Genomic DNA, 22,286 nt, shown 5'->3' with positions numbered 1-22,286 from the left:
AGTAATTTCAAATGATTGTACCTACATCTGAAGATAGTGAAAACTTGCAGCTATAACTGAAGATTTCCATCAGTAAGAATGAAGGCTCAAGGACAAAAATAAAGAAACCAAGTAAAATAAGAGAAAATGTTAAATTAGAATTATCCAAGCTTGACTAAAATTCTGAGAGATGGTTTTTGAGTACTTGAAAAAGTGAAGTCACTAAAATTCAATTCCTATTGTCTTTTTTTTTTTAAGTAAAAAAAATTTTTTTTTAATAGGTTTGGTTAAAAATGTCAGGAAAATGCCAGATATAATGTATCTTGATATTTTACAAGGTATTTGACAAAAATCACAAGATCCTGGATGTAAAGACATAAAACAAAAATTGAATTCATAGGTAGCTGACAAGAGTACCCTAACTGTGCTGGGGTTTTTTATTTGTTTGTTTCCTGGTAGGCAGTAGGGCACTATGGTTCTAAAATCTTTTGTAGGACAGAACTCTCCAAACTACTAAGAAGAATATTTTCAGTAAAATCTTTTGTAACAACTTTTAGGAACCTACTAATACTGACTATCTTTTTAAATTTAATATCAAAATTTTAAATCACCTATATTTCAAATTTAACAATTAGGCCAAGTTATTTAAAGAGATGTAAGGGATATCATTACCATCAATAACTGCTCTATGACTGGGAAACTATTAGATAAGCTAAAGTGACTTATAAGACTGCTGAATCTTTCAGTCTCAAAACAGATATTCTATAGGCATTTAAAAAAATTCTAAAAGTGAATTTATTACCCTCCTGACAGAGGGGGCAGTATTTGCCCCCTCATCTCCCAATTTTCCCCCCTAGTTGTCATGCTTAATTCACTGTTATTACTGTAAAAGTACTTTGGCATCTTCCCAGCTCTCCAGCCCCTGAAAAGGGAATGTTCTTATTCTGATAACAAATGCTGCCAGTTACATGGAAAACATTTCACCCAGATGTCCTCTATTTTCCCTTAGATGACTCCCCTCTTTCCTTTATCTTACTGAATTATAACTTATAAGAAACTATTAATTGGCCATTGTACTCTAAGCAGGGCTAAAAAATTATAAAAAATAGATCTATACCTTAAGAAGCTGAGGCTGTTATCAGTCTTCCTTGGCATGCTAATAAATTATTTTCAATTGGTCCTCCAGTTTTTGATCTAACCATCAGCCCACCACTAATAAGTATGCTTCTCCCAACAGGTCTCATTCCCCTGGATTGTAAGAACTGCCATCTACTATGTCTTAGGAAAGATAAATGAAAGCCCCTTTTCTTAAGGAGACCTAAAGGAGGTCAGTGACTTTTCTCTTCTAACACTGCCACCAAGGCAGCATAGATCACATCATCACCACGGACCACTGCAATTATCTGCTGGTGGTTCTCCCTACCACAAACTCTCCCCATTCCAGTGCATCCTCTACTAAATTGTTGTTAAATGGATTTTCCCAATTCATGGGTCTATTCACATTACCTCCTTATTTAATAAATTCCAATAGCTCTCTACTACTTTCAGGATCAAATACAAAATCCTCTGTGTGACATTTGAAGCCTTTCATAAACCATGTCTCTCCCACCTTATACATATTTTTATATCTTACCTCCAATACTCAAGGGATATTGGCCTCCTTGCTATTACTTACAAGTCACTCTCTTCTCACTCTGAATTCCCCCCCCCCCCAGGTCGTTGAGATTAAGTGACTTTGCCCAGGGTCACACAGCAAGGAAGTATTAAGTATCTGAGGCCAGACACTCCTTCTGATTTCAAGGCTGGTGTTCTATCCACTGCACCACCTAGCTGCCCCTTTGTCTCTGCATTTTTACTGACTACAAGCCCTATTTGGAAAGGTTTCATTTTTAATTCAATTTTTAGCTTTAAATTTATAGTGTTCCATTTGCAAGTGCCTTAATTCCCCAGTAGTTATTTTATAAATTTTTTTGGATAAAACTGGACTACTAGGTATAAATCAGAATTTGAGAATGTGGTAGTCATATTTCTATGTACTTGGGATTTAGGATTTGAAATTAAAATTGGGTTTGTAGATACTTGCATCATAGCAGGGTGTCAATAACATTTCTGCTTTCTTTATTTTATATCTTCTCACCCTACTTAATAAAAGGTACTGATATGAAAATACTTTTATTATTAAAAATTAGTTGAAACTATTTTGTACATTGTATATACTGACAGACCCACAACTAATCAATTGTGCAGCACTTATTGGAAAAATGATTGATTTGAGGGAAAAAAGCACAATGTTAGATTTGTAATTGATATCTTCAATGTCTTAAACATCAGAATTGAACCTCTATTATTATCTCTGATAAAGAGGTGTCCCTTTTCCTTACCAAGTTAAATCCCTCTACTTGTACTCTCATTCCAATCCAGAGGAGGAAAAAAACTAATAGTTTAAAATATAGGGCACCAACACTGAACAAGATCTTACCCCTACACCCTCTGATCATTCCCTCTCTCATCTTACATAGCTAACATTTATACAGTGCTTTAAGGTTTGTAAATAACTTTATAATTATCTCATTCAAACTTCATAATGATTCTTTAAGTGCTATTATTATACCCATTTTTTAGATAAGGAAATCAAGGTACAAGTTAAGATTTGCCTACTGTCACAGAACTAGTCAGTCACTAAGGCTATGTGTGAACTCAAATCTTTCTGATTCCAAATTCAGTATTATGGGTAATGGATAATCTAGCTGCCCTGCCATCTTCACCATCTCCCTATATATAGGATTCATCATTAATGACAATAAATCTATCAGTTCCCATATCCTTAAAATGACTCTATCATGCCCTGAAATACTGTCATCTCTTTTCACTGTATATACTAAGTTCATCACTTTCTTCTCACCTTTTTATAATCTTGCTTCAATATAACCTCTTCATCCACTATTGAAATTATCTCTCAAAGGTTACCAATCACTCCTTAATGTTTAAGCAACTGGTGTTTTTGCTAATTGATATCTACTCTTGAGAGTTCTTTAGCTTTTCTACTTACTGAGTACTATCCCTATTCTCACTCTAGAATCCTTCCACCATTAGAGATCTGAGTTCAAATTCTGCTTCTAACATTTACTTAAGTGACCTCAAGCAAGTCACTTACCTCTGTGAGTCTGTTTGCTCACTCACTGCTTTCCTCACTCCTAAAATGTGGTGAGACTAGCTGGCCTCTAAGGTCTCTTTATGCTTTGTATCTATAATAATCCTGGCACTTTGTGCTCTATCCTGGCTCTCTCCTTACTAGTGAAGACCAATATTTTCAGTCTCATCTTCTGGATCATCATTGCCCTCCTACCTACTATCTGCCATGACTCAATCTTGGTCCTCTATTCTTCTCATTCTCTGGTGAAATCATCCACTTCTGTATGTTCAGTTATCATTATCTACACAAATAACCTCCAAATCTATATAGCTAGCCCTATTCTCCTAAGCACCAATACTATGCCAACTCATTGCTGGACATCTCACCAAGACTTCAAATTAAACATGTCTAAAACAGATTGGATCTTCTCTACCCCAGCTCCAAATCTGGTCTTCCAAATATTCTTTTTAGATTCCTAATTTAAGTTCCTACTTTATGTTATAGATATTATCATTATCCTCAAGTCACTCATCATTGATTCTACTATTTGTCATCTACTTCCCTTCAGTCAAATCTTCCACTACCTTAGCACAGAAATATAAAGGTAGAAAAAAAATTCACAAACTGTGGAATCCAACCCATATTTAAACAAAAGTATTCATTCATCCTTTACTGAATCTTTTGGAATCTATTACTTCTAGAGTTCTAATTGTGAAGATTCCACCTAACATTTAAATGAAAAGAGACTCTACAAAATTGTCAAACATTGTATATTTTCTTATCTAGCATTAAGAAAAACTAACTTAATCCCTCTTCTAGGTGATAAACTTTCAACTAATATAAGATACCTATCATATTTTTTTCTCCAGAGTAAACATTCTTAATTTCTTCAATCAATCCTTTTATGGCATTATCTCAAGGCCCTCCAATTACCTGTCCATCTTCCAGTGGAAGCTCGACATTACAATCAAAATTAACAAAGTAAAAATTTATTTATTAAGGGCAAAAGTCACTAGACATATTCAAGAAATAAGAATATTAAAGAAGAACTGAGTGAGAAAAAGGAACCTTCATGGTTTCCTTCTAATTCTAAGATTTTATGATTTCTATTGAACACTGGAAGATGAGCTGAGCAATTTAATTTCATTTAGGTCTAAAAGTTATATTTTCATATATCCTGAAAGCTTTCCTATAATTTGCTTTACTAACATTTACTCAATGTCTCTTGTTTTATAATACTTTTGCAGGAGAACGATTAGTAGAATGGAAATTTTAAAATAAAATTCCCCAGAAGTACCTTGGCTGTTGCCTGGTCAAATTGTGTGGTTAATCTCATCAGTTCATCCCTGGTTTTGTTCAAAACTTTCTCTTTTTCTGCTAACTCCAATTTTGTTTTCTCTAGTTGAAGTTGTGTTTCTTGCCATTTATTCATGTGTCCTTTTATGTCTTTTTCTTGTCCTTGCAGTCGATGTTCCAGTTCACTAACTTTGCATCTTAACTCTTAAATCACAAAACACATATACACAAACACAAACAAAACAAAACAAAAAAAAGCACACTGGAAATTTTAGATTGACAATACACTTTTAACTTTAGCTTTACAACTAGGGAGTATGCAGCAACAGCACTACTAATCCAATAGCCCAAAAGACATCAAAGAAAAATGAAAAAGAATTCTTATGTACAAAAATATTTATAAAAACCCTTTTTGACAAAGAACTAGAAATAAAGACAGCGCCCATCAGAGAAAGTTTGCACAATTTATGGCAAATAAGTGTAATGGAATAACATTATGGCATAAGAAATTATTAAAAAGATAGTTTCCAAAGAACCTGGAAAGATTTATATGAATTGATGCAATGTGATGAATATATATAATAAGAACAGTTTTTACAAAAACAAAAACACTGTAAAGAAAAACAAATGTTAAAGACTTAGGAACTCTAATTGATGCCAATCACAATTACACAGCCCAATGATGAAGTACCTGATCCATATGTTCTAAAGACATGGTAGACTGGGGGCAGCTAGGTGAAGCAGTGGATAGAGCACCAGCCCTGAATTCAGGAGGACCCGAGTTCAAATCTGGTCTCAGACAATTAACACTTCCTAGCTGTGTGATCCTGGGCAAGTCACTTAACCCCAGCCTCAGGGAAAAAAAAAAAGACATGGTGGACTCAGGAATCAGAATAAAATATTTATTTTTGGATATAGTCAAATATGCTTGACTGTGCATAGTTGTTTCAAGGATTTTTTGTCTTTTTTTTTTTTTTTCAAATGGAGTAGTAGTAGATGAGAGGAAGAGAAAATCCTTGTTACATGAAAAATAATATATTTTGAAGTTCAAAAAAAAAATCTTTAAGCTCATCAAAGTAATAACAAGATATACTGTAGAGTCGAAATTTTACTAACTAGATGACAGATGAAGTCCAATCCCAGCTCTTTTATTAACAACGGGGAGAAAATTACTTCATTCTGTGTATTTCTTCATACATGAAGTGAAAGAAATGTTATTCCTAATATTTATTTCTAAAACCATTCTACAACTTGAAACTTTTTAATACTTAGTAAAAGTTCTAGAATAACTTTTTAAAATTTTCTAAGACTCATATTGTAATTTAAACTTAAAAATTCAATAATTACCTTGGTTCTGGGCTTTTATCTGATCCAGCAGGTGAGGATTACTAGGGTTCTCATGGAAACTGCAATTAGTATCTTGCCGACTTGGCATCCTATTAGGTGTTGTTTCCTGTTCCCATGGAACATGTAAGGCAGTAAAACCTCTCCTAAAAGGAGTTTCTTGAGCATTAGCTGAATGACGAGTAGGTGTCTTTTCTTGTTGCCATGAGAATACTGATGAAGAAGATTGATGCCGAGCAATTTCCCTGTGACTCATGTTGTTTGAGGGAATTGTCTTACTTGCTTTCTGCGAAAAGATAATAAAACAACTAAAGACTTCTTTTAAAATATCTCCAAAAAAGTGGATATCTTCAACATAAAGAAGATCCAACTCACTTCCAGTTAACCAATGATGGACAGAAACAACTACCCTCAGAGAAGAAACACTGGGAATTGAATGTAAACTGCTAGCAATACTGTCTATCTACCCAGGTTACCTTCAGAATCCAATTCTTAACGTGCAACAAGAAAATTGGATTTACATACACATATATTGTATCTAGGTTATACTGTAACACATGTAAAATGTATGGGATTGCCTGTCATCTAGGGGAGGGAGAGGAAAATGTGGAAAAATGAATACAAGGGATAATGTTATTAAAAAAAAAAAATTACTCATGCATATGTACTGTCAAAAAAAAATTTTATAATTATAAAATAAAAAAATAAAAAATTTTTTAAAATTAAAATAAAATAAAAAATTAAAGAAAAAAGTATCCAAAAAAAAGAATCTCTATGTACAAAAATATTTATAGCAGCTCTCTTGTCAGGGCAAAGAACTGAAAATTGAGGGGATGCCCTTCAATTGGGAAATGGATAAATAAATTATGGTATGTGATGATGATGGACTATTATTACACTATAAGAAATGATGAGCAGGATACTCTCAGAAAAACCTGGAAAGACTTACATGATTTTTAGCCAAGTGAAATGTACTGTGTATATCAAGTTGTGGGATGATCAATTATGAATGACTTTGCTATTCACAGCAATAGAACGATTCAAGATTTCTCTGAAGCACTTGTGATAAAAACTTATGATAACCCAAAGAAAGACTCGATTGCATCAATATAAACTGAAGCACAACTTTTTAACTTTTTTTCTCTTGAGGGCTTTTTTGGGGTGGGCAAGGAGACCTATATATGTTTTCTTTTGTAACATGACTTTCATGGAAATACTTTTATAACTTCACATGTGTTTTCTTCAAGGGAAGGAGGAGAAAGAGAATCTAAAACTCAATTTTATTTTTTTTTTAAAGAAATAAAGATTTTTAATTTTTTTAATAACTACATTTATTTAATAATTACATATATAATTATACAAAATCTATATTATCTCTCTTTTTTTTTTAAATAGTTTTTATTTACCAGATATATGCATGGATAATTTTATAACACTGACAACTGCCAAACCTTTTGTTCCAATTTTTTGCCTCCTTCCCACCCCTCCCAAGATAGCAGGTTGACCAATACATGTTAAATATGTTAGAGTATAAATTAAATACAATATATGTATACATGTCCAAACAGTTGTTTTGCTGTACAAAAAGAATCAGACTTTGAAATAGTGTACATTTAACCCATTAAGGAAATCCAAAATCCAGGTGGACAAAATTAGAGGGATTGGGAATTCTATGTAGTGGTTCATAATCATCTCCTAGAGTTATTTTGCTGGGTGTAGCTCGTTCAGAGAAGGGATGGAACAAAAACACTCACCACACCACGGTGCACAATACTGGCAAATGAGAGATTTGGAAGAGAGCCGCCAAAGATAATATAAGGAAGATGTACATGGAAATAAGAGACATATTCACTTCTACATGAGATATGGTTCTCATGCTATATTGGAAAAAGATGGACAATACTTTTGTCCAGTTATCTTAGAACAAACCTGGCTCTAGGATTTGGCAACGTTGGCCATTACTGGCTCACTTTGTCAGTTTAAAACAGGTCAAACAGTAATAGATTAGGCCCTTGTAATTTCCTCTGGAAAGCAAACATCTGTCAGCATTATAGTTTGATTTAGGATATGACATAGCAAATATAATAAGTTTGCCCTTCATTAAGCAGATTAACTAGATGAAGATGAAAGTTTGAGACTTATGCCCCTGTTACAAGCACATTACTGCCATGTCCTCAGCCTCTCCACTGCCCAGTCTGGGGCACTACAACACTTGCAATGCTCATATTTCCACACCTACAGATCTATTCTGATGCCCTAGAGCTGTACTGATGCCATGTTACCTGCCTTAACCCTCCTCCTCACTCACAACTGCAGCTCCACTTACAGAGACTTGGGCTCATGTCTGGCAAAAAGTTCACCATATCTAGACATCCCCCAGACTAACCTTAATCAATTATTCTATGGCTCCACTCAAGCCACAACACTGATTTTTAGCCAGAACTTGTCTATATACGATTCCCCCTAATGCAAGCTCCTGGAAAAGGAGGCCCATTTTGATTTTTCAATTTGCATCCCCAGAATTCAATAAGCTGCTTAGTACCCTATAAGCAGTTATTAATAAATGTTTTTCATTCTTTAATTCATACATGCAAGAGACTAAATTTAGCACCTGGCTGTCAATGTCAGAATAGATAAAACTCAGAATGAGCTGAAGGTGACAATGAAAACCTCAGGCAATAAAAAATTGTTAGCAGGGGCAACTAGCTAGATGGGGCAGTGGATAAAGCACCAGCCCAGAAGTCAGGAGGACCTGAGCTCAAATCTGGCCTCAGACACTTTGATTTTCTAGCTGTGTGATCAGAAAAAAAAAAAAAAAAAAAGATTAAGAAAAAACTGTTAGCTATCATAAGAGGGGGGAAAAAAGACCCCAGCAGAAAGAGAAGGCTCATTGCTTGTAGAACAGAAAACATTAAAGGAAGAACTAAAAATTATCAAGAGAATAAAAATTAAAAATTGATCAAATAAAATGGTCATGCACTGGAAAAGACAGAATGGAAATGGCTAATAAGGCATCTTGATACCCAAGATAAGTGAGAACATTTAGCTGCTCTTGATAAATTCAATTTCTCTGATTCACATGTAAAAAAAAAAAAAAAAACAATGATAGAGATATATGTGACTATTAAGCCATTATTGCTGATACTGGAAGGATCATGGAAAATAAGGTACTACATAATTTAAAAGACAGAATACCAACCTGAAAGGGGGGGAGGGGAAGAGAATCTGAAATTCTAAAGCATCCTTAAATTTTCAATTTTCAACATATGCTCATAGAACCATAGAACTTGTTTTGTTATCTAAATTTTTTAATAACTATATCTGGGATATTCTTGCTTTTTCTTGTAATCCCCTCCCCTTTTTTTGCATTAAAAAAAACATATATGCTAAAAAGTCTACAGGCTTCACCATCAAACTGCCAAAGTAAGCAAAGACAAAAAATGTTAAGAATCTCTATAGTATAAAGACTTGTGAGCTTGACTTTCTCCCAAGGAAATTCTATAAGGAATCAATAAAGAAATGGTTGGTGAATATCTAGAAAAGAGACAATTACAAAGAACCATATGTCATCAAGAACATATTACGCCAGACTAATGTGTTGCCTCTTTTTAATAGGGTTACAGAAGGAATTAGAAGAATGTGACAGATATATTTCACCTCAATTTTTTGAAAGCTTTTAATGGTTTTCATGCCATTCTTATGGAAAAGATGAGAGATGATAATACAATTAACCAAATTTAGAATTGCCAAGTACTAGTCACTAATGATTCAATGTCAATTTAGCAGGATTGGAATGCTAAATGGAACTCTTCAACTGAATACTTCAACAATCTATGTTTGGTGCTATTATGCTTAAGAATTTTAATCAAAGAATTGGGTAGAAGAGCAGACAGTATCCTCATCAGATTTGGAAACTGTATAAAACTGGTCTTTCTTACACTTGGCAATTAAAAAAAAAAAACTTCACAAATACAAAATGTAGGAGGCATTGGAAGAAAGCAATATTCCTGAAATAAATGTAAGGAACTTTTTCTACAAATAATAAAACACGTGAAGGAATTGGCTCATGTTAACAAATTAAATCAGTGAGAACTTGGTCTTCCCAATCATCCTTTCATTTGTTAACATCTCACTCTCTAGAAAATAGTTGCATACATGTCTATAAACCAAATTATGGAGGGTTTTTTGTGCTTCCATTGGGATTTATACAGGGAGGTGAAGAATAACTAGCCACTCCATTTATAGCCCTTTGTTACAGGTCAATTCTGCAAGAACCTCCACAGCTGTGGATCATAGCATCTGAAGGAGTTGCAGAGCAACCTCTGCTGACACAGGTGTTGTGGACTGGGAATGAGATAAATTGGAGGCAGAAAGAAAGAAGAGGAGAGAGACCAGACAACATAATAGTCTCTCGGTCAGAGAGGTCAGAGAACAGCAACTGCCTTTCAGTCTCCTTGTATCATCCTCTCACAAGAGGCTGCAGGTCTGGGTTGGATTTCCAGCAGCCACTGTCAGGTGGCTCCCATGTATTCCAACAACTCTTTTGCACCTGTCTACTAAATTCCTTTTTTTTTAATGTAAAATAATGAAGACTACTAAAGCAAGTAACTTACATTCCCCTAAATTAATGAAAACATGTCAATAATTGGGGGGAAAACAAATTCTAATCTTATAACAAACTATAACAAAATAAGCTTTTGGAATGTGCATTTCAAATAATTAACTTACTTTCATTTGTAAAGCTTTAACTTCTTGCTCTAACCTTTTTCGTTCTTCAACTTCTTTACTATATTTTTCTTGTAGTTCTTCATACATGGAAGCTAAAATCAGATATGACAGACAACAAATTTCAGGTAGAGAAGTTCAGCTTAACGAAGTAAAATCCACAAAGTATCTATCCCAATACTTGAGAATCTGAATATTAATATTTCAAATTCCAAATGAAAACAAAATTATTTTATCATAACAAGAGAACATATTACTTAATAGAAGTTAAAAATATATGTAGAATGAAAAATATTAAGTACACAGGTTTCAGAAAAACTTTTCAAGGACTACAAACATACACAAAAATCAAAATTCCTTTTGAAGACTTGAAAAATTAGAGGTCAGATCTGAATTGTTTAATTTCATAACAAGACCTTGATGCATATCTTTTAAAAAGTTTTATTTAGTCTTGGCCATTTATATTCAACAGATTAAAAACTAATATAAAATGTGAAAATGTGTTTTTCAAGATTATACTGCCAATTACTATAGTCAAATTAAATACTGGAATTGGGAGCCAAAAATTCCTATTCAAGGAATATCCAATTACATTTTCACAAAACTTGTTCATCCTAGAAAGACACTTGGAATTGGAAAAATAAAGATCCATTCTTTTTAAAACTGAAGGTCTTTTCATTCTGTTCTGACTTTGAAATTAAGTTACTAAAGAGCTTTGACCTAACTCCTAAGACTTCAACATCAATGTTTTCACATTCTTTTTTCCAGAAAGAAGGTTTGAAGTATAAAGAACATAAAGAGAAGCAGCTGGTGGTGCAGTGGTTGAGGTATTAAAGCCTAGAGACAGAAGAATTGAGTTTGCCTCATACATTTACTATACGACCCTGAACAAGTCATTTATTGTCTGCCTCATTTTACTCAACTATAAAATGAAGCACCTACCTAGGGTTGTTGTGAGGATCAAATGAGGTAATATTTGTAAAAGCTACTTAACCCAGTGCCTGGCACATAATAAAAAATATAGATTTATTCCTTTCCCCTAAATTACCTTGAATTGATAAACTATCATCTTCTATGTAACTTATGGACAGAGATACTTAAAAGTGTGAGATTGTATACTTCCTATAAATGCTTGTGAGGACATATTTTTACAAAGGAGCTGTTTGTAAAAAACCCCTATTACAGATGAGAAATGTTTGTTGGAAGATGGGTAATTTTATTGTTGTTATAGGAATAGGCCTCTAAAACGTCTGCCTGCTGTAGTTTGGAGAAATTCCTTGCATTGAGCACAGAAAAACAAATAGGCTTAAAGTAATCAGCGAAGCAACAATTTCTGCACATTCTAGGCTAAAGGAAATTGTAATGAATTAATAGTTGACGGAATGTTGATGGAAATGACATTTTGTTATTGCTGTACATGTGGTATTATAAAATTATAGGAACTCTAGATTGACACTTAGGAGAAAGGGAGTCACTAGGATGGGAAATGTGTTCCAGTTCCATAATTCAAACTCTGCAGAGAGAAGTGTTTAGAGATTATAACTGGGCTAAGACAGATATGAAATGTTTTATAGAAACCAACTAACGTCCTATCTTTCCCAATTATTCAAATGAACTAAAAAATAATATGGCTTAGAGGTACTCTGATCCCAAAAACAGCTAGCTGAACATAGTTAGATAATAGATAAGAGCAAGAGCAGGATAACTGTGCCAACCAAGATTCTTCATCCTGTTAAACAAATTAATTTTTTTCACCATTTTCCTTTAGTTTAATTCAAAAATCATCTTAGTATCATTATAGTATCACTCAATACTATATTTACGTGGTACTCTGTGTGTGTTTGTGTACCTACACATATATATGTATGTATGTACATATATACTAAAGACTAGGGATAGAAAGATAATCAAAATAACTCAAAGGGAAAAAAAAAATTTGTATTCATGTATGGTTCAGATGGGGAAAATGTGAGATTTCTGGAGGCCAGACCGGACAAGAAGAAAAAGATACAGGGACGAACTCTCAAACTAGACACATGCACAATCTCAGTTTTCTCTCTCTGTCCTTCTTATATATAAGGATGCAAATACTAAGAGAGGTAGCTGAGGTTCCAGCAATTCTAAGTTATGCCCTATTATGGAAAAAAATAAGGAAAGAAAACCTCAAATAAGATTGCATGCTAGATTCTAGTACATTACTCATACTCTCCCCTTTATCTAAGGTCCTTACACTAAGCTCTTACAACCCATGTACCAAATCCTTACCACTTTGATGACTTGATTGTACAGGAGGAGCAGAACTCTTCTGTGGTGTACTATTTAATGTTGAGACATCTCCTGGCAACATTGCCAGTTGGCTTCTCTCAAGTTCAGATTTATATCTGTCAGAAAAAAAATTTTCAAATGTGCCCCAATTATAGAAAATAGCAGATGATTTACAGAAATTATATATTTCTAGTTACCCATAAATCATCTAGAAAACTGAAATCTCCTAAAATACCGATATTATATATGATATTTGACTATTACCAAGTACAAAATGAAAATACCAACATTATGTCCTACATGTTTTTGTTATTTATAAAATAAACAGAACTACTTCATATTTATAAGAACATTGAAAAAAAGAAAAATGTTATATGAATATTTTAGTTAGGTGATTCAGGTGAATATTATAGATTAAGTGATGGGCCTGGAGTAAGAAAGACTGTCTTAGTGAGCTCAAATTTTTCTCAAACACTTATTACCTAGATTACCTATATGACTCATATAGGTACGTATATGACCAAGATTAAGTGATCTTAATCTTGTTTGCCTCAGTCTCCTTCAACTGTAAAATAAGTTAGAGAAGGAAATGGCAAACCACTCCAATTTCTTTGTCAAGAAAATGCCAAATGGGGTCATTAAGAGTTGCACAAGATTGAACAACAACAAAATTAAACTATTAGAAGCCTCTTCATTCTCAAAGAGCCAGTTAGTATTATGATACCCAAGCAATCAAATCCATTGATTCACATTCATAAGTACCTACTATCAATGTACCAGGCACCCAGGAATACAAAAACTGAAAACAATCTCTACTGTCAAAGAGAGAAAACAATAAAGTAACTTGAGACCAATATAAACCTATTAACAAATGGATAATATCAATTATCCACCTCAGATCTAGCCCATAGTTAAATTTATCTAATATTAGTTCTTGACACTACAGACAGAAAATAACTGCTAGTTTTTACTATTGTTACTACTTTCTTAATAAAGGCTCCACATTTGGCCTATGTCAGACAATGGGCTGAATAGAAAATAGAAATGAATGGGAACGCGAATTACTGGGAAACAGGGCAAATTAACATTTGGCACATAAATTTTTAGAATAGCACTGGCATCTTTGCAAAGAAAAGTGAAGGACAAAATAACATTCCCCTACCACTTCCATACCTTAGCCTGAAAAAAAGGGGACTTTCAAAGATACAAATTGTCTCTTGTCACCACATTATCTAAAACTGACCCCAAACCAAATATATTGTTAATCAGATGGCTATCACAATACTATCAGAATGGCAATCTTGAAGATAGGAAGATTCAGAAATTTACTAGATACACATGAGACCCTGTGCACCTCTCACTGCCTGTTTCCTCATTTATTTAAAAAAAAAAAAAAAAAAGATGTAACATTAGTACCTATCTCATGAAATATTTTTAAAGTATTTGCAACCCTTAAAACTTTACTGAAATTTTAGCTATTATTATTTATCATAATACATCCAAATGTATATGCTTCAGATAAATTATAGAGGAAGGTTATACAACAGCTTTGAAACTCTTTGAGAATGAATAATGATCTAATTTGAATCCTCCAAAGGTACAGGTATAATCCATTTACGCCTTCTCCTCTTAGGGAAATTTTGACCTTAGCAGTCAACACAGATCCTATTTGATCACTTGACTACTTACCACCCTTAGTTCTAAAATACTTTTGGCTGCTTTCAAAAAATAAAATTGACCCTCAAAAAGGAGAAATAGCTACCACTAAAAATGTTAAGAATAATATGTGGTCTGTAAAATGTATGGGATTACCTGCCATCGGGGGGAGGGAGGGGATAATTTGGAAAAATGAATTTAAAAAAAAAAAAAAAAAAAAAAAGAATAATATGTGGTCAATTTCAAAAAGTTCCAAACAGACAACATTACCAATATGTGTCTTTACTTGACCCTACTTCAGGTTTCTTAAGGATGAAGGAAGATTTGGGCATGTTTGAAAACAACAATGAAAGAAGGAATAAATAGAGAGGGGTAAAAGTGAGGGGAGAGAAAATTGAGGAAGGGAAAAAGTAATTGTCTAATAAAAATTCCCAAGTTTGAATTTGAGAAAATCAGTTAAAGCAGTACTTCAGTTACTGTGATTGCTTCTTATTTTGACAAGAATATATTTTGTTGGGAGGAAAGGACCACAAAAAGTTATCTGGATCATGATTTTCAAATCTAAAAAGTCCAACCTGAGTCCTTAGTGTATTATTTGTTACATATATCAAGAACTATTTTAAGGAATATAGTACTCCTCAATTTTTATAGTGAAAAACAAGCAGTAAATATAAATGTCAAATACTAAAACTCTTTCCATAATTATTTGGTTAACTAAATAAAATACTTACTTTTCTAAAACTGATAATAAACAACAAGGACAGATATATATATTTAAAGCAAGATTTGGTTCAATGTAATAGAGTAACAGCTAACATATATACTACTTCAGGATTTGCAAAACATTATGCAAACATTTTATCCGCAACAAGAACCCAGGGAAGTTTCCACTTTATCCTCATTTTACAGATGAGGAAACTACGTCAGACCAAGGTTAAGTGATTATGGCCAGGTTTGTAAAGCTAAAGCATGTCTAAGGCAAGATTTGAACTTGGTATTCTGAACTCCAAGTGAAACACTCTATTCTAGCTACCCTAGCAGAGGAAAGCTTAAGGAATTATGTCACAAAGGTAGTACAATAGCAGGAATACTGGATTTACAGTCAGATGATTGAAAATTTAGGATTCTCTGATCCACAGTTACTTAGCTGTCACATTAACATTGATTTAGGATATAAAGCCCATTTAATTCAACACTTTTTATTTATAGATGATGAAACTAAGGTCCAGAGGCATAAAATGTTTTGTCCAGGTCTCCCTGAGCCAGTTTCCTCATATGCAAAATTATATTTACAAAAATTTCTCATAGGCAAAAATGCAAGATTTCCACGGTCCCTTCAAACTCTAAATCTATGATCTTAAAATCCAACCCCAGAAAGGGTGTCTCCCCCTCCCTCCACCCTAAACAATCCAGTCAAGATTTGAGGACAGACATTACAGACATATAAATTATAGCTGGAGGGGAGGGGGGGGGGGGGGGGGGGGGAGAAAGGCTTAAAAAACAGAGATATTGTGCCTGGCCCAAATAGTAAGTTTAAAAGCTATAATTTTAAGAATCTAGGGAGACTGACTTCAAATCCCATACAAATATTATATCATGACGCTTCTCAATTGAACCAATCCATGTAATAAATCATGATATAACAAATTCTCAATATAGGCTATGCCAAAAAAGAGTGGTTTTACAGTTTTAATACCTTATTAAATTAATGGTTTATTATTAGATTTCTCTTAAATTAAAATATTCTAGCTTCTGCCAATAAAAATAATTTAATTTTAATTAAAAACAAAATGCTGTAACAATTTTCTAAAAGACTTATTAAAAGAGTTACCTTTTAAGTTCCTGTTCCAGTTTTTCTATTTGCTTTTTGCTTGAATTTAGTTGTCCTTCCTGAAAATTCACTTGAGACTCTTTGACTTGAAGTTCATGAGAAATCTTCTGCCTCATTTTCTCCAAATTATCACATGTTTCCATCAAGCTCTGATTTTCCCTTTTGAGGGTGGCCCCTTCATTTTTTTGATCTTCAACCTAATTTAAATCATCAGAAATAATTTAAGGAATTTAAACTAAACTTGCTGCCAAAGTTAAAGCATTTATTAATCAATAAGTAGCATATTGAACAAAAATTTAAGTGTCTGATATATACAAGTCACTAGTTTTCTATTTCTGGGGGAAATGTAAAGGTCCAAGGAATTTACAAATTAGTAAATCACTAAAGGTGATAATCTATAAAATATTTATTGCTACACTAGTTTATCAATAAATCATGTTTTATTTCTTTGAAATAAAACTTTCAAGTTAACTTTTTTTAATCCTAAAAAAAATTTTCTTTCTTTAAGATTTAAGAAAATTATACATTATAATAGCTATCTATTAAAGGGAACATTACCTTTATACCACTTAAGATAAACAAGACTGCACTGTATTTTTAAAATACTTCTAAAAGGATACTTCCTCCAAACCTAAGAAAACTATTCCAATGTTCAACAGTCCTGTGATCATATTTCCCTGGTGCCATGAACCAATAAATCCCTTAGCTTGCTAATGTTGGGAGTTTCTGAGTCCCATTCAGCTTATTTTGGGAATTACTCCAGAAGTCTTGACTAATAAACCAGAAGTTCCTGGCTTAGATTCTGATATATCAAATCAATGTTGACAAAATAATGTCTTTAAGTGGACAGAGTAGCATCTTAGATTTTTATCTCAGAATAATTAAAAACAAAGTAACTTATGGCCTGAAAATTAAAATCAGTGGTAATCTCCTAATGGTGTGCTTGGTCTTCTAATTGGTGACACAATTATTCTAATTGCCAACTAGAAGCAAAAGTACTTTAAAATCTGTGAACAAAAAATATATTTGCCAAGTAATTATGTATTGTTCTAAAATTTATTTATATTTTTATTTTAAATGTCTCTAATTTTTTTATGAGCCAGAAGCAATTTTCTGCTTTTCCATAATATCTTTTTATTTAGAATTGAAGAATGAAAAGAAAGTTGTTTTTTTTTATGCAGCCTATAATAAAACAACAAAAACATTTTCCTCAAAATAGAATAGGTTGACTCATCACTTATACAAGTCAGTTCAAACATGAAAATTAAAAGTGTAATCAAGAAATTATAATATTCCCCATACCCCCAGTGACACTTCAATCAATCAAATATTACCTTCTTCTTCTGCTTTTGCAGGGCATCCTCCAAGGATTCCAGCTGAAATTGTCTTTGTTGCCTGTCTTTCTTTAGTTTGTCTAGTTGTCCTTCAAGCTCTTGAATTTTTTGAAGGGCTTTGGTGGACAGACCATCTTTCCATTCCTCTAAAGCCCAACTCATTTTGTTCAATCTTGTTTCTTACTCAATCAACATTTAAAAATGTTAAAATAAGTTGAAAAGAATCCAATCATTGCTCCTGTAGTATTAAATATATATATGATATAATATTAAAAAATTTTAAGGAATTCAATCTCACAGACTATATAATCTGTTCATATGACAGTTTCATAAATATAAGTAAAAGTAATGGCCAGTTGGTACAGAATTCCCCAGAACAGGTACTTAAATGCCATATCCCAGGCATAAAATGTCTAATTTACCTAGCTATGAGATTCCAGTTACGGAGCTGGAGTTATTTTTCTACTGAATCAACAACAATAATTTTGAATAGACTCACTTAGACAGGGTGCAATGATAAGTTAGTAACAACTACTTTTTGTTCCTGATTCTTCTAGCCTGTATCTTTTCTTATATAGTTTTGTTATTTCCACTGCTAAAAAGCAAGGTATCAAATGTTTCATATGTAGTATTTTTCATTTATTAGTATAATAAAAAAAAAAAAAATTTGATATTTTTTGCAAAGGAAAGGTTTCCTTTAGTACTTAAGAGAAAACAACCTGTCACTGATACAAACTCCAAGGCTCCATTATGATCCCAATACCAGGATTGTCCTTTGTTTATGTCAGCAGTTTGTATTCCAAATTGTGCTATCTCCCTCTCAGCCACTTTAATGACCATGATCTTTTTTTTTTCTTGGGGAATGGGGTAGAGAGAGGAACAAATAGTAGCAATGACAATTTTCTAGTCCTTCCTTGAGGTACCTGACAATAAAGCTATTATGATAGAAAAGGTAACTTCAAGTATATAATCTATGACAATATACAGCTTATTAGTTTGGTTGAATCAGACCAAGATAACCTAAAACTTTATTTTCTGTTATGCCTCCCTAGCCCCTCCCAGAAGCTTGGGATTTATGTTCTTTCTAGCATCAGTATCAAAACTAACAAGGGGCTAAAGACTGCAGTACTGTTCACTAGGTGCTAAAAAGTAGTGAAAGCCAATAATAATATAACTACAAAATAAAAATTAGCCTCAAGTAATAATACCTCATATTCATAAAAGATGGGAAAACTCATGGCGAGAGACAAGGCAGGCACCCAACAAGCTGCTGAAGAGCTGTGAACTAAATCAAACATTTTAGACAAGTCTGGAATTATGCAAGAAAAGTTATTAAATTGCTCAAATTCCACCTAAGACACTACTTCTGGGAACCCTGCACAAGTCCCTTAGACTCCTCCCTCAATCCCAATTTCCCTATCTGTAAAATTAGGGAGTCAAATAGGTGGCCACCAAATCTCTTCCACTTTCTGAGGTAAGGTGTCTGAAAAAATTACAGTATGTCAATGTAAAAGAATATCACTGTCCTGAAGATATTAAAAAAAAATGCAACTGCATCACATTGTCTACAGAGACAAAGAAGATACACTGCATCTCTTGCAGGAGTTTGGCAGATAAATCATTCTCTTTTTCCCCTTTAACAACTTCCTTCTACACTGGTTTTCTCTCCAATTCCTACATGTCCAGATCTCCCTATCCTTAAAAAAATAAAATAAAACATTTACTTGACACTACCATCCCCTTCCAGCTAACTTCCTAAATTAAATTGCTCATTCTTTTCAAAGATAAATTCATAGACAAAGCCTTCAGAGCTCCTTATCTCCATTTCCTCACTTTCCACTCACTTCTTACACCTTGTAATAGTGTCTCAATTCAACTCCACACAGAACTGTTCTAAGGTTGACAAAAATTTCTTAATTATTAAATCTTTTCCTAGTCTATTCTTTTTTATTCCTCTGACACCCTATATATTCTTTCTCATTACTAGACTTCTATGACAATGCTCATAATTGTTTACCTCTAATTTGTCTAACTACTCTTTAAAAAATACTTATGTGACAGGTACTACACTAGTCAATGCACATACAAAGACAAAAGTGAGAGTTACTAGTCCTAAAGAGCATATTTTCTATTGGTTAGACAGATCTCAGAACCCAAAGCTCTCTAGGAAACTGAGGTTGCAAGACAATGGGTATCTTCATGAAGAGTGTATATAGGACAGCAGGGAAAGAAAAGACCTAAGTCTCACAGAAAATTAACATATGGATACTAATATTCTCACCTACACAAAATGCAAGGACCACTTTCCAGTTTGATAAAACAAGTCAGCGTTACTCTAAGCTGATCCTGGGGGACTTCTACAGAAGACTGGGGTAGGCACCCATGCAAAATCTGTCCATCACTCTCAACAAAGAATATAGGAGGAGGAGAGAGAGAAAGAGAAAGAGAGAGACAGAGACAGAGACAGAGACAGAGACAGAGACAGAGACAGAGACAGAGACAGAGAGAGGAAAGAAAGGAGGGAGGGGAAGAGAGAGAGGGAAGGAGGGGTCAGAGCAGAAGGAAGGAGAGGGAAAAGGAGGGGGCAAAAGGAAAGAGAAAGAAGGGGGGGAAAGAGGGAAAGGGATAGAGTGTGTGAGAGTGTGTGTGTGTGTGTGTGTGTGTGTGTGTGTGTCTTCAAGAGTGTCCAAAGAGTGTGTGTGTCTTCAAGAGTGTCCAAAGAGTGTGTGTGTCTTCAAGAGTGTCCAAAGAGTGTGTGTCTTCAAGAATGTCCAAGAGTGTGTGTGAGTGTCTTCAAGAGTGTCCAAAGTGTGTGAGTGTGTGTCTTCAAGAATGTCCAAAGAGTGTGTGTGTGTGTGTCTTCAAGAGTGTCCAAAGTGTGTGAGTGTGTGTGTCTTCAAGAGTGTCCAGAGGGAAGGTGCGGGATGTCTGCATGTGCTTGTGTCATGGTTAGGGAAGGCACTCATTTCAACCCTATTCAGTCATGCTTCAGTTTTAGGAGAGAACAGGAACTGTTTAAGGAAGGGTCCTTTGGGCTCTCGTCCCACTCATCTGTGTGCTCAATTCTGAGAACAGAGGCCCAGAAACTGTCAACAAACTCACTCCAATGGGGGGGTGGGATGGGAAGTTCGGATAACCTGGTCACTCCGGAGGACTGGAGGCAGATTCCTTATATATCAAGAGATTGGGGGGGGGGGGGGGGAGGGAATGGAGGAGAGGGAGAAAAACAGGAAGTACTGATGGGTACTCCTCCTTGATGCGGAGGAGGGAAGAGTGGGAGAGAATACCTTCATTATGGGGAGGGGGGCAGGGACAGGATACCTTAGTTACATATTTAACATGTATAGGTCTACCTGCCGTCTAGAAGAGGGGGAGGGGAAAAGTTGGAACAGAAGGTTTTGCAAGGGTCAATGTTGAAAAATGATCCATGCATACGTCTTGTAAATAAGAAGCTATAATAAAATACTTTAAAAAAATAAATAAAAGAATACCTTCGTTATGGAGTGGCAGGGAGAATGTTACCTTCTATATGGGAGAGAAAGAGGAAGGAATACCTTTATCATGGGGGGAGGGGCGGAAAACTTTTATCATGGGGGGGAGGGGGCGGAAAACCTTTATTATAGGGAGGGGGCGGAGTACTTTCATTATGGGGGGAGGGGCGGAGTACTTTCATTATGGGGGGAGGGGCGGAGTGCCTTCATTATGGCAATCAAGGGCAGGAATACCTTCATTAGGAGAGATTTCTTCACTATAAGGGCAGGGAAGAAGTGGGAGACGACCATCTTACCCCCTCACAGGGCCTAGGATGCAGGACCCACTTCTTACGACCCCGGAGGGGAAACGGCACGTTTTACACAGGCAGCAAGCGCCCACTTCCACAACCTCCACCTCCACCTCCCACCGACCGAGCGTCCGTCCCACTGCTTACCTTCCTCCACTGCGTAGAAGACCTCCAACAAAGACCCTGAAAGTTCCGGCGCGGAGTACACCACCCCACAACCCAGAAAAAAACCTGCAGATTCAAAGCCGGCGCCGTCTCCACTACGTCAGTTACCTCCCAGCGGCGCACGGAGCGCAGAGTGATCTTGTAGCCCATTGGTCCAGCTCTTCCGAGGCCAAGCCAATCCGCTCCCGCGCTCCAGGAGCGCGGCCTCTGATTGGCGCATTTGTATGGATTTAAAAAACAATCCGCTCGGACTAGCGGTGGAGGCTGGCTGTGGCCGGCACGAGCTCCTCTGCGTGTTGTGTTTGTGTTTGCCGCTGGGTTGTAGGTGGTTGGGGGCTGAGTCCGAGGGCCAATGCGGACGACTATCCCCAGCGCCCGCTAGAGCCGTCCTTACCTTATAAGCAGGCGTCTCTGAGATCCTTTCTGTGGCGCGCTTCTCTCCGGCTCCGCCCTCGGGCCGCACTTCTTGCTTATTTCACTAGTGCGCTCTGAGAACCGTCATTAATTATTTCTGACCCGTTTAAAATCCAACTTTTGGCAAACCACACCAGATTCATCCAAGTTAGCATTTTTTCCCCCGCAAATAATAGCTGCAACATTTAAGCTAAGATAATGAAACCAAGTACTGTCCCTTTTATGAATGGACTAATTTATAAAATATTAAAATATATTATGAAATAAATTATAAAATATATAAAAATTAAAATAGTTGTGAAATATTAAAAATGTTTATAGAATATTAAAATTTATAAAATATTAGCATTTCTAAAATATTAA

The 22,286-nt window shown here is 34.9% G+C and overlaps 1 protein-coding gene across 2 annotated transcripts in view; it reads right to left on the bottom strand.

The window, feature by feature from the left end:
- CENPF (centromere protein F) overlaps nt 1-21,613 on the bottom strand; it is a 71,098-nt gene extending 49,485 nt beyond the window's left edge. The window contains exons 1-8 of one of the 2 annotated variants that reach the window (XM_074309151.1): nt 21,492-21,600; nt 18,772-18,848; nt 17,564-17,801; nt 16,230-16,426; nt 12,743-12,858; nt 10,481-10,572; nt 5,756-6,038; nt 4,410-4,612 (exon numbers count right to left, since the gene is read on the bottom strand). In XM_074309151.1, the coding sequence (XP_074165252.1) occupies nt 4,410-4,612; nt 5,756-6,038; nt 10,481-10,572; nt 12,743-12,858; nt 16,230-16,426; nt 17,564-17,725 (1,053 nt within the window). In that variant the 5' untranslated portion in view covers nt 17,726-17,801; nt 18,772-18,848; nt 21,492-21,600. Of the gene's footprint in view, nt 1-4,409; nt 4,613-5,755; nt 6,039-10,480; nt 10,573-12,742; nt 12,859-16,229; nt 16,427-17,563; nt 17,802-18,771; nt 18,849-21,491 lie in introns of both variants that reach the window. The other variant, XM_074309150.1, reaches the window with a different exon arrangement.
- Between the last annotated feature and the right edge of the window lie 673 nt (nt 21,614-22,286).

Source organism: Sminthopsis crassicaudata, chromosome 4, assembly GCF_048593235.1.
Source record: "Sminthopsis crassicaudata isolate SCR6 chromosome 4, ASM4859323v1, whole genome shotgun sequence".
Classification (NCBI taxonomy): domain Eukaryota; kingdom Metazoa; phylum Chordata; class Mammalia; order Dasyuromorphia; family Dasyuridae; genus Sminthopsis; species Sminthopsis crassicaudata.
Note: the sequence above shows the minus strand (reverse complement) of the source record. Positions and strands in the feature narration are given on the sequence as shown.